The 13,748-nt window shown below is 37.0% G+C and overlaps 1 protein-coding gene across 7 annotated transcripts in view; it reads left to right on the top strand.

The window, feature by feature from the left end:
• The window catches only part of GRID2 (glutamate ionotropic receptor delta type subunit 2), a 637,614-nt gene that overhangs the window by 501,139 nt on the left and 122,727 nt on the right, over positions 1-13,748 (top strand). For all 7 annotated transcript variants that reach the window (XR_001554883.2, XM_015861346.2, XM_032444177.1 and 4 more), the window contains one exon: positions 8,868-8,969. Coding sequence is in view for 6 of the 7 variants with exons in the window: in XM_015861346.2 (XP_015716832.1) it covers positions 8,868-8,969 (102 nt within the window). In the remaining variant the exon portion in view is untranslated. The remainder of the gene's footprint in view (positions 1-8,867; positions 8,970-13,748) is intronic.

A 13,748-nucleotide genomic window follows, 5' to 3' on the forward strand; every position in this document is an offset into this window, starting at 1 on the left:
CCTGCTTGATGTCTATTACACATCTGTTTTCACTGCAGTTGTGTTTTATGGGAAAAAAAATGCTTTCACAACTCATGTGTTGGCCACGACCATCTCCTCAAATTCACACCTAGACTTCCATTTTGTGGAGTGAAAACACCCTTTAGAAGAAGAAGATGATACTTCCTTTAAAGAATAGAGAGGAGACTGCCTATTAGCTGTAGGCTTTATTCACCCAGTGCATTTACATGGTCCAGGCTGTTGCTCAGTATGGGTATTCTGCTTGGTCACTGCTGAGCCAAAGCTTTTTGGTCCTTCAGCATCAGCTCTGATTACTAAGACAGTTGTTTTGGATTGAGAGTGGGGGAAAAATTCCACTCCACAAGCTTCTTTACCACCAAGTTTTTTTAAAAATATGATCAAATACTTCACTTGTAATACCTTGTCTATAATGTACTTTTAATTGATGACATAAGCCACACATCCTATGAGCATGTGTTATATTGGAATACTGTCTTCTAACACAGCAGTGATCAAATGTTCTTTGATTTACTAGCCAGCATCAGGCTAGTAAGCCAGTGACATATCCAACTTAGTAAGCCTCTTTATTTTTTCTGCCAACAGGAAAAATTAATCCTGGATTTTAAGAATGGAGTAGTGATTTGTGTGTAAGCAAAGATTGTTTTAATCTGTGCATTTCTCATTTAAGCATCACAGAAACCTGGAGAATCAATGGAAAGCAGTTTACCATCTTGTGCTATGATTGTTGCACTGCCATGTTAGTTCTCTATAGTGAGGAACTCAAAGGCCATTTTCCAATAGCATCTTATTTTGGTTTCTCTTTTTCAGCAAAGATCTTCGTTCTTTAGACATCTTCAGGAGTGTTTTTATACACGTGTGTGAAAGTAGAAATGAGTTAAGCTGGCTGATGTTTCGTGTTCTCCATGAATTCATTTTCTCCAAGAATTTCTTGTTCTCCATCAGCTGTGTGTGTGAGAGAGTGTTTATGTTATTTTTTGGTCAACATTGATGCTTCGTGAGCAGGAGTTTTATTGTTCGTGTCCCTAGGAGTCATACTGCGCTGGCATATATGAGTAGGAGATGAAGCAATAGGAGATCACATCTTTCTTTGTACTACAATTAAGGAGGAGCTGACAATTTTTTCCATCCTGCACAGAGTGCAAACTTCTTTAAAGAGGCGTAAGTCTGAACAGCTTCTAGACAGGTACAAATATGCTTTGATAGGTATATCATCTGTAGCAGACAGTGGTGCATGTTCTCACACTACCTCTGTACTTAATCCTTTGTCTTTCACACTGGTAATGAAAAGTGAACGTGTCTGAGAAGAAAGTGAGCTGCATGTACTATTTAGAACAGAAGTAGTATAATTTCAGCCTTTCTGAGGCTTCATATTTGGCAGCTGCAAGAAGTATTTTCATACCAGTACATCGTTGTCTTGGATAATTTTTTTTTGTTTTTGTCTGTCTTTTTCTATATCTCCTTCTGAAGAACTTCATAGAATGTCAAACATGATAAGCAGAGGTTTAAAATGAGGTGGTTCTCTCTTCAAGGTTTTCAGAACATATATTTGCATGGTATGTGCATTCTAGGAATATTTGCCATGCTTTACCAAGCATGCAAGATACAGCATTTCGTGTATCATGGAATCCATTACAGGAGTACTACACAGGGAGCATTGATTAGCTGGATATACAATATGTCTGTTTGTGAATAAGTAGTGATGAAGTATTGCATCATTTAAAATCTGTTAAAAAAAAATAAATAAGTCGTTTTCCAAAGGAAAGGGAAGATTTCCATGTGTTATACCTGAAAAAAAAAAAATATATATATATATATAACTAATAACATTTTGTTTCATATAAAAAGATAATCAAAAGTATAGTTCATCATGCAAGCAATGGTATCATAACCTTCTTTATATTTCAAAAACAGGGCTAAAGGGGGTACCACTGAGAACAGTCTGGATGTTCTGTAACCTCACTGGGCTCTGTGCATACTTAAATGTGTCTCTTCTTGTCAGCCTTCTTTAATACAAGCATGGATTTCTCTAGTACACAGGTCTGTACTGCTAGGGTTATTTAGCTCCTGGGATGGAGTCTTTCTTTTTGCTGGGAGAGCAATGAAAACTGATGCACTATTCAGAACTGACTCCCAGACCGCTAATTCTGTAGTTACATTCAAAAGGAGTATTTCATTGTCAGAGAAAAAAATCCTAGGTGATTCTCAGCATGCCTGCTCACCAAGCTGACTGCAATGCAGAGTGGAGATAGATATCCAAGTCACTCAGTGTCAGCAGCATTCTGTTATGAAAGAAAGGTGTTCAGATCTGGTCAATTTGCTCTGCTCTGAAGGATTCCCTTCTGTGATTTATTGGACCAGGCTTATTCACAATCCTGCTCCATAAACCCACTTCTCTCTAAGTAAGATAGTGTTGGGTTTGTCCTATGCTATGCAATTTTGATTCATTCACAGAGCACTGCCCCCAGAATTTTTGAGTCCTGCAGCAGATCCCTAAAAAGCATCCTAGTGAGCTGAAGTAAAAGCTGAGAGTCCATTGAATGTTCATATACTATCAGGAAATTGATGAGAAGCTGAAATGTGCATTGCACATCTTGCTGTTTATAGTAGAGAGAGAGATTCACGCAGTTCAGTGAATAATAGTATTTCTCATTGTTTGCTGCTGATCAGGTTTGATCAAATGTTTTTAAACAATAACAAAGTCCTATATGTCATGGTCTAATGTACTGAGTATTTTCCTCTTTGATTTCATAATGATGTAGGGATGCACCAGCATTGAATGCACAAAGTACAATTATAAATCTATTTACTTATTTGTTTTATTTAGAACTTGCATGATTTAGATAAATGACCTCTATATAAACTTCTAAAATTCTTAATGAGAAAGAATTTATAATTTGCAATTAAAAATCAAACTGAGTGTATTTAAACTGCCCACAAAGCTGAACTTATGTGGCATTTTCAATTTCCCTGGATTAATCCGGACATCAGTGAGCGAACTTTCTGTGTATTATGACAGCTATATTAATGAATTTTACTCTGGCAGCAGGAAGACATATGCTGGGGGCAGATTAATGCTTTCTATTTATTTGGAGGAGGGAGATTGTGGTAATGCCATTTTAAGTTACTTTATATCACCGGATAAACAATCCCCAGGCACCACTGGGATTTCCAAGAGAGCTTTTACTGGGCAATTCATGGTCGATCCACCAAACAGCAAAGGGATGATATCTAGGTCAAAGAAGAGTCTCTTTTGAGTGTTTGACTTTCATTGAAATATAGAAGTAGTGGGAAAGAGATCGCCATCTGATCCCTTAATATCCTTGTTTGGGTCTTTGAGGAAAAAGTGAAATAAGTATTTCAGGGAAGGGTGTGATAAAAATTTGAAAGGTAAAGACAAGAGATGCACAGCCATATTTGAATGTATTTAGTTAAGTCCTGTGTCCCTCAAAACACAAGTGGAGGAGCAGGAGGTGAGGGGAAGTTTCCTGGGAGAGGAGATTCAAGGGCTAAAGAGAAAGAAGGGGCACAAAGTGATTGAAAGATAAGTCAAAGCAGGATCAAGTGAAAGAAAGAAAAAGCTTAGATTCCTTTATCAACCCAAGAGAAAACTTAGGTCCTTCTACCAGTCCAAAAAGGTCATAGAAAACATAGGAGAAGATCCAGAGAAAGAAAAGCAAAGAAGAAAGAAAGTGTGCTGGAAGTATACAGAGAAACTGTGGGAGTAATTGCAATACAGGAAAGAGCAAGATAATTGCAAGTTAGGGAGCTGCTGGGAGAGTACTGGATTCACACAGAGGACCTGAGAAGGAAAAAAGGTGTTTTCCAAAAATAAAAGAGAAGACAATTACTAGTGGGAACTGATGGATTAAAACCACCAAGTTTCAAATGAAGGGAAAAGCAGTAATAGGGAAAATAAGCTAGAGATGAAGGGTGTAAAAAAGGGAGGGAGCTTTCAATGACACCACTAGCTCAAGGAAATGGTTCATTACCTTTGAGGTGTGGTGATTTACTATGCTTTCCAAAAATCAGACCATTAGAGTTCCTCTGAAAACTTGGTCTAAGCACTAAGCTGTGCTTCATGAGTTGAATGTACAGTGTGACAGCAGTTATGTAGTCTATGCTATTTCTCCCCGTACTTGTCAGTGCTGTAAAACATCTGGTTATAAATTCTGGCACCAGTCTGGGTGCATGAAGCCTTGAGAAAATACTAAGTCAAAAGCTGGAAGGAAAACAAACAGCACATTACCAGCAGGTAGATTTCCATTAGCTTCTTTAACTCAAAATGCTGAGGAATTTTGGTCAGGCTGAAGTGAAGCATTTTATTAACTGTGTTATTTGATTGTGTGCTTTGGCTTTGAGGAAAGAAATCCATACTTAGGTCATTTGCACTTGTCTATGATAGGTTAATAAAACAAACTGAACACTTTGAGCACTGCAGTTATGTTCCTTGAGGCTCTGAATTTAAAACTGAACTTGTGTGCTCACATGCTCCTAACATATCTTGAAAACAGTACAGTGAGTCTAGGGGCGAGTCATTCCTTCTAGTCAAAGACAAAGTAATAAAACATGTAGTAAAAGGTAATTGTATAGCTTCCTTACACACAATTTAGTTATTACAAGTGCTGCTATACATTATACAATTTGTTAAACACAGTATTTTCTATTGATTCTAACAATTTATTATTTACTGACTATTACCTAAGCTCTAGTGAAGTTAAACACAGCCTTCCAGCTAACCAGGTTTATTAGGAAATGGTTGTGGAGAGCAAAACCGGTCCTTGTTTTTTTGTCAGTCCCAGGATTACCAGAACATTGGTTAGCCCGTGACCATCAGACATTTTTCAGATGTGATTGACCAGACATTGGATGCTTGCTGGGGAGCTAAGCTAGCAGGACTTTGCACAGGTAAAAGAGATCTCCCTCAGCTTTTTGTTGCTAACAGCATCTAAACAACAAACAAAACATGTATTTTACAGCTTTTCTTCTGTGAATTGGACTCTGATTTCACAGTTGCTTGTATATATTAAATCCCAACTGAGACAAGAGTTGTACTGGAAATGCTAAGTTACAACCTGAATCAGTGATTGAGCACCTGATAGGAAGGCAGGGCCAACCCAGGGGAGCTAAGGTGCCTGCAATGTACCTGAGTGACTGAAAGGGGTGTGCCTCCTTCCCTGGCCTCATTTAAGGGGTGGCAGTGGAGGCAGCAGCCTCTTGCTGGAGATCCCTCCTAACTAAGACCTTCCAAGAGTGAGTAGTTTTTCTTCTTTTGTTTCTGTAGCCATGGCTGCTACATTTGGGCTTGTCCTCATTTGCTGCAGCCTAGGATTGTGCCATTCTGCTATTATTGCTGTGCTTTCCATCATGGTACAGCATTACAAGAGTCATCAGGCATATTATGTGCAAAACTATTTTCATATTCTCTTACATGAATTTTGCGTAAAGTGGTGTCCTAGAAAGCTTTGTAAATGCTGAATCCACCCATCACACAATGGGAAAAAAAAAAAAAAAAAAAAAAAAAAAAAGTTTATTTGTGATTTTTCTGTTGTTTATCCTGTTTTTGAGTCTTCCCATAACACCTGGGATTTAGAATCTCCCAGCTGAATGTTGTCTCACAAGAGGTGCATGGTATCTCTTCTATTTGCTTGAATTTACTGTATTTTGGAATGGAGCTGGGTATTCTTAGCAATTATTTCTTCTACTGGAGTCTTAACTCAGAAAATATCTCTTCCTAGAGCAGGTTGGTCTTAGGTGAAAACTGAGAAGGGCATTTCTGAAGGACATATGATATTTCAGGCAAGGAGGATGGTGTTTGCTCAGGCTACCACCTCTGATGTGAGCCTCTAATGCAGCAGCTATGTGGTGACCACTGCCACTGCAAATGTTTTCTCAGACTTCTTGTAGTGAAGCTAGTGTCTTGTGAGCTTTTTGGTTTTTTTGATTTTAAGGAAAAATCAAGGATAAAGGAGTGATACTAGTCTTGGCATCCTAATCTATTCCGATTGCGTGTGTAATGATGTTTTATCTTTTGTATTTCCTTTGTAGCTTCTCTGGAGTATTTTGTACTCTATTGCAGTGTTGCTGCATACATGCAGTCTGAGTTCAGAGGTGATTGCACTGTGGTGCTGGATTAACTGGTTCATCTATATTTTCTACGTTAGCTTAACAAAATTCTGTCTGATCTCAAGCAATGACCGTCGGTGTGTACAAGTAGTGCATTTGAACCCATGCACTCATTTCAGCTGTTATGTGTGTCAGTTCTTAACTGTGATCACACCAGTCCACTGAATTTTTCTCAATTAATTGACAAAGTTTAAAGCTGTGCACCACGCTGCTGAAAAAGGTGATAGCTCAAAGATGCTTGTGAGAGATTTCTTATGGAAGATATGAATTTTATTTTTGAACATGGAAGCTGGAAAGAAAATCTGCCTGTGAGCTCTGTATCAGAGTCATAGATTTTAGTGCTCTGTATAAATCTGTGCTTGGAAATTGGAACTATATATAATATAGATTTTGGCTATTCTAATTAATATTGATTAATAATTGTGGGCCTTCCATATACGTAGTTCATAGTTGCAAAAATTTTTAATAATGATGCACCTCTGTTAAAGGAGGTCAAAGTTTTGTCTCTGACAGTGATAAAAGCAGAGCCAATCCTCACTAATGATGATGGTAGCAGGGATAACAAGCTGGGAAGTGGGATGAGATTGGAAACTGGAAAACAAACTTAGTGGCACATCAACAACCTTTCCGTCTTCATCATTTTATTTCAGAATGTAGTGGAGTAAACGCTGTTAATAAAATAGTAGAAATTTCATCTGAAGTACAAAGCAGTATAAATAGCTAAATTTATGTCATACAAGGAAGACAGGTATTGTGCTCAATAGTTGTCTGTGTTCTTCTACACAGATCAACCTGAATTAGTGTGAGATTCTGTTAGTACTGAATCTAGTCTCTCATTTCAACTGTCAGAGACAATAAAAAGGAGGACACTAAAGTAGTACCAGAAATTTTGCAGAAATAGCAAACAGAGAAGGTAGAGCTGTAGAGGAAGCCTCATGACAGCTTTCCCCCCTCCCCCAGCCCCCCATGCTTGCTGTTTCAGCAGAAGTTTACATTTGCTTTAGCTGCAATGACATGCTTTACTTGTCATCAATAAATGTTGATTCATTTTTGCCTAATAACAGTAAGAAGCTCCCACTCAAAATCAATTTAAACTTTGCTGGCAAGGTACTGCACATTTGTCTCCATCATGACTGCCACATAAAGGAACAAGTGCACTGGAAATTAAATGAACAATAATTGAAAATTAAATGTGTCTTCTCAGTGTTCTGCTTAAATCAGTTACATTGTATTTTTTAACTTAAAAAAGTAGAAAGTTCCAGGATTAAAACTTCCCTATATAAATATGCACCCATCAATGTATATAATTAAAATTGGACTTAAACCTCAAAAGGATATAAAGGCTCTTCAGAAACTTCATAGTTTTAAATCTGGCAAAAACAGTACAGTATCCATGGTAATTAGACGTTCAACACATTGGGAATATGCTAATTAGAACCAAGTTCTAATTAATCTCTTGATGTGACCAAGAATGACAATCTCTGAAATAATTCAATGTACTTTTATTCTGAACTTAAAGTTGTTTTCAAAATTTCTAATACAAAAAGAAAAAAAAAGGTGGCTGTCAAAGGCTTTACTTTATAGTTATTATGGCAGTGGTTTATGCCACGTAGTATATTGTGTGTATGTATAACATACATTCATTGTTTACGATTACTGGTAACAGTTAGGATTTTTGTGTCAATCTGTTGAATACCTTTAGCAGAGGAGGGATGAGGATCTGGAGCGTCAGCAATCCCTCTGTTCTATTGTTAATAACTAGGAATGTTGTGGAGGAGGTACTGCAGAAGCAAAGGTGGCTGAAGTCTGTTGTTCTTCTGTTGTTTTTTTTTAATTTAATGTAGTTATTTTTAGAGGTCAGATGATTTTTAGTGTTGAGTTTTAAAAATGAAACCAGTAAAGCTTGTACATGTGACCAGTGGATGAGTGGCCAGTTGTTTAATTTCTCTGTACCTAAAATAATCATCTACCTTCATGTAAGAATGTAGTAAAGTCGTGATTTCAGAGAAAATAAATTGCAGTTCATTATCTGCTAAATTCGGATTAAAATGACATTAGAGATATCCCTGAGTGAGAGCTTCTGTCCATAGAAAACCAACAAATATGATAGCACCAGGGCAAAACATCTCATAGCTGCATTCCTTCTTCTCCACTACCTGTTGCAATCCTTTCTCAGCACTCGGGTGTGCCTACATGTCTTTTTCTTAGTCATCTTTAAATAGAATCTTTATCCTGGCTAAAAATCATTGCCGTGTCATCGCCAATGAGTAAGTTTTAGTAAAATCTAGTTAATTGCTTTTGTTAGAGTTCCACTAGGAATGATGGGCTGGAGCAGACAGAGCATTGAAATTATTGTTGCTGTTATTTCTCCAATTAGTGTATCAGCAGAAGTCAGATGGAAGTATTTTTACGGCCTTACGACATTTCAGATATTTTCTATTAATACAGAAGCCGTCCCTGAGTTCTTCAAAAGCAATACATATTCCTCCAAATACTGGGTGCTGTCATCCATTACATTCTGGTATTTAAAGGCACTAACTGATATCCCTAATTGCTTCATTTGCAATTTAGAGATAAATCCATGCAGAAACCTTTATCTGAATTTCCGTCCCATTGATTCTAGAAGGTACTCTGTGCATTTCCTATGCTCCTGCTTGAAGGTGCCTAAGAGGAATGAGCAGTTTCATGGGCAAAACAAAAACAACCTCTGCTTTCTATTTCAGCTCGGCTGCTGGAATCCCATCACTGGTCTGAATGGGTCCCTAACAGACAGGAAGTTGGAGAATAACATGCGAGGAGTGGTTCTGCGAGTAGTGACCGTGTTGGTAAGCAGAGGTCTTCATTGTTTTGCACTGCAAGGAATATATATTTTTTGCCTTGTCTTCTTATAAGAGGGTAATTTGAAAGGGTTTTTATTAGGTACAACATTTTACCCATTTTTATCAAGAACACAGTCAGTGAACAAGCACTTAATTTCTGCTTGTCAATAGGGAGTAATTTCCACTAAGTTTTTAAAAAATTAATTTAAAAAAATATCAGTAAATTTCAACTCGGCACATGAACTAAATTCATTATAACCTGTTTTTCTTCCACAGGCACATTCTGAAGTAGGTAATATGAACTGATAAAGGAATGTCAAATGCTCTGTTAGCTAAAGTTACCTAACTCATGGATAGCTGCTTGTAGCCTTACTATTGCCGTGCCAAACTGAGTACAGTCTGACATGAATTGTTGCACTGCTTTTAAGTGAACAGTAAAGACAAAAGGCAGATGCACAAAGTTCAGTGTGTATGAACTGTACCAGTTCAGGCTCCTCTCCTCATGTGATGTGATGACATTTCTGCTTTGGTTTTGTTGACAGTTTTCATTAGTGGTGCTTTAAAACACTATTAACCTGAATTCTTCTGTGTTAAAATCCACTAAGTTATTGTTTTTCAAACTGACTCATCTATTACATAGAGTGTGCAATTAAGGCAGTATAGGAGAAAGATGGGGACAAATCATACCAGCTTCATAGCAGAAATGGTTGTTTTAAACTGTGAAGTTTTGTATGGTCGCTAAGTGCTGTCTAGACAAAATCATTGGTGAACATTTCTAGAAACTGAGTTTCATTGAGTTTTATTAGTAAAGATGAGAGGCGAGGAGTTTAACTGTGTACCAATTATTTCTAGACTCCTCCAATCTCTGGATGTCCACAGGAGTTACTGCCACCCCAGTGGATGGCAGAGCATTATTTAGGGTGCTCACTATGCAGCAGTTTCTCTTACTGCTCTTATAATACGTGAGTAAGGTTACTCATTAAGATACGCTATTGTGTAAATCTTGCTTTGATTTGAGAATTAAGACACCCCCATCAGTAGCATGTCATTACTTCACACATAAATGCTGCTTTGGGATAAACATATATAGCCTTTACGTGTTACTAATTCTAGCTAGGTTCCCATATTTATTCACACAGCAGTGGAGCAATTACATTACTTTTACTGGAATAGAATTAATAAATTGGTATAGTATTTGGAATTGAGTGAAGTCCTTGTTGAGATGACATGACAGTGAGGAAATTCAAAGTCCTACAAGCAATGTATCCATAGTTGTTGTGTGGTTTTTTTTTTTGTTGTTGTTGTTGCTGTTGTTTTGAAAATTAGACTTGTAGTCTCTATATTTCTTGGTTTTCCATTGGATCTTAGAAAAATCTGGTCACCAAAGACATCAACAGGAATTTCATTAATACCTATTTATTTTAGTGCAATTATCAAAGGAAAATTGCTTTTAAGTCTGTTTATCTTATATCATTCAATTTGTAGTTTGGTCTGAAGTGTCTGACATAGAAGTGTGTATGAAGCAAAGGTGTGTCAACAGATAGCTCCCTGATGAAAAAATAGCACCTGCTGACGTTCTTTGATGCTTGCTGAACGTTTGTAGACAGTGGATTTGAGCTCAGTGAGGTGGAGGGTGGTGCATTTCAGCAATGGCAACAGAAACAGAGGGTCTCTCTGCTGGTGCAGATTTTTCTGAATGGAGCATGCATGCTCTTGTTATCGCTGGTGAAAGTGCACAGCTAATGGTGGTGAATCTGTTGGAAAATAGTGTTGTTGGTAGCCAGGAATTTGCTCTATAAAATAGTGTTATTATGCTCTTTCTATCTGTTGTGGCTTCTGTGACCAAAAATAGGATGCATTACATTTGGAGCAACGTACATATTTACTGTAAATCAAAGCCCTAGTAATAGATGAAAGCATAGTTTTCTTCCAGGTTCACAACTGCCCTGAAGGACTGAAGTGAAGTTTTTTTTCTATTTAATGTGAAATAAAATGTGTAGGTTTTCCTTTTGATCTGAGTAGAAGAGGAGGGATTTCACCCATGGAATTTATCTTAGCAGTGGTGTTTTTATCCTTCCTTCCTCTTCCATTCTTTTCTGAGTTCCTCAGTTGAGTTTTTGTTGAGATTTCTGTTAAAAGTAAAGGATTTCTTAATGAATTCTCACCTTTCTGTAAGCAGGAATAAGAAACAGTTCTTTGTGCTTTATTCTGAGAACTGTAATACTGCCTGTGTATACGCAGTTCTATGTTTTGTAACATTTGACTTGGATTAGCACCTTTCTACACTTGTAGAATAGGTTTATTTTGTCTGATTATCATTTTCCTTTGTTTTGGACTGGCTCCTCGTGTGCAACCCAAGTTTGAACTTCATGTTTGACAAGCTTGTTCTAAGTTCAAGTGACTTGCTGGCAAATTTCTGAAGAGTATTCTGAGATTTAGAAGTGGAGCTCAGTGAAAGGTCAGAATAATAACTCTTACCAAATAGGAAGCATCTTGAATGAGCAATTATCCAAGTACAAATTTAGCTGGATATCCATTTTGGCAATCTCAGTTTATTCTTCTCTTTTTCAGGTGTTCAGCTTTATTGAAAGGTGGCTAGAATACAACAGATATTCTTCTAACATCGTTTTAGTAGCTGTGGCAATGAATGAATTATTCATATGAATGTTAAGCCATCGGCAACAAAATGAGATTTGCCTGTTTGACAATGAATAGGCGAACAGGTATTCACAAAATCACACTTCCAAAGCAAGATCTGGTTCTTTGAAAAGGCCCAAGTTTTAAATTTGGTGTTTTAAATAATGAACAATTTGCTGAGAAATATATAGCTACAGGGCTTTTCCTGAGAATACATGAGGCATAACTTTCTAGTGATGTGAAATATTATATTTGAGACTTTTTAAATGGAAGGTATGGCAACCAAACAGAGGTATGCATTTTCATATCCAGATTAATCTGAAATGCAGGCAGGAGGAGGGAAAGAATTATGACAAGCAACACTTTAATTATCCTTTGTCATATCTCTGTACCTACGATCTCTTTCTTGCTATTGCTTGCAGAGAGCTAGATGGGCTAGAGACAGGTTTGTGATCCAACTCCAGGCAGGCACTGTGGGAAATGAGAGGGCTGGTAGAAGTGTAGACTATTGTAGGAAAATTAAATAATAAAAATGCATCAGCAACAGTTGGGAAAATGTGGAATAGGTTAATTCTCAAACACTGGCATTAAGTCCATGACTGTTTGTTAAAGAGATTATGTAAGAAACAGGGAAGTGGACATTATCTTTATGAACATGAGTTGGCGGGAGGTCTGCATCTTTAGACCCTTTTGTCTACTGAAATTCCCCCTTGGACAAAGAAAAGAGGTATAAGGCTAAGACCTAGTTCTAAAAGCTGAGGCTGTCTTTGGGAATTGACCTCCAACTCTGCTTTTAGCAAAGTGACAAAAGTTCTTTAAAGGAAGTCAGGGTAGCTTTCAGAATGATAAGAGAAAAGAAAGGCATGAAAGAGATGAAATAAGACAGAGTATGCATAATCAGAGGAACAAAAAGTGAGAAGCAATGAAAGATTAAAAAACAGCAGGACATACGTATCAGTGAATGACTGTAGATGAACTGCAGAGAAGATTATGTGTAAGATACCTCAGAAAATACATGTTTATTTTACAGTAGAGTAATGTCATTTATGCCATTTTCTCTCATTTTTTGTTAGCAATTTTCATACACATTTCTTGTGTATCCCTCTCACAGATGAATCCTGTGCTCTTCCATGAACTTTCTTCATTCTGTTAGGCTGTGTTAATTTTGTTCTTAAGTGAATTAAGGCATTCTACTAAATTATCAACATTATTAATGTATTGGAGGCCTGTGCATTATAGTGAACATTAAGAAGTATTACTTGACCATATCTGTCAGTGGTAGCATTTATCTTAGCTAAAAACATGTTTTACTTTTCAATTTACAAGGGATAAATTCTTCTTTGGCCATTTATGCATGTGAGTTTGAATGGCAGGAAAGTAGTACCTAACGTAGTTTCTGTAGTCTTTTTAAAAATCTCTAGATGTTGTAACTTTGGTAATGTTTTATATATAACTTACATGCTATAATTCAAATATTTCAAAATCCCTACTTTTAGATTATGTCATTGATAGTTATAAAAAAATGCATAATTTTCTAGGCAGCAACATTTCCCCATGCCTTGTGATTTGTCTTCCTCTTTGTTACCCATATCCACCTGCAGAAGAAAGCTGGAAAAAATGGTTCTCTGATAGACAAAGACACAATGAAAAACATTCAGTGAAACGGTAGTTAATTATAGCAACAGTGGTAGATGTGTTCATTTAATCGATGATTGAATGAAAACATCAAGAGTGATGACACATGATATAATTGTGCACGTTATTTACTATCTTTTATAGCAACTCTTAATTTTTTGACTTAAAAGCAATCATTCCATATTACTTACTGATGAGACTGACTTTCTCCTACGTCTTTGCACAGGGCAGGTTTTCAGTTTACAAAACTAAGGCTAGACTTCATCTAACACAACTTCTCTCCGCAAACAGCATGCCCTTTCTACATGGCAGATCAGTGTATTTAATATATCTGGTGCTAAATCAGAACACTGAGTGTTTTAATAAGATTGCATTGAAAGCAGTACCATTAATGCAACAAGGCAGAGAAAAGGAGTGGCATTTGTGCATTACTTTCTCACAGAGATAGAAGAAAATAAGATTCCTAAATTGCCTCCTGCCCTCAGACATCTGCCCTACCCATCTCTCTTCTGA

This window comes from Coturnix japonica, chromosome 4 (assembly GCF_001577835.2).
Source record: "Coturnix japonica isolate 7356 chromosome 4, Coturnix japonica 2.1, whole genome shotgun sequence".
NCBI lineage: Eukaryota > Metazoa > Chordata > Aves > Galliformes > Phasianidae > Coturnix > Coturnix japonica.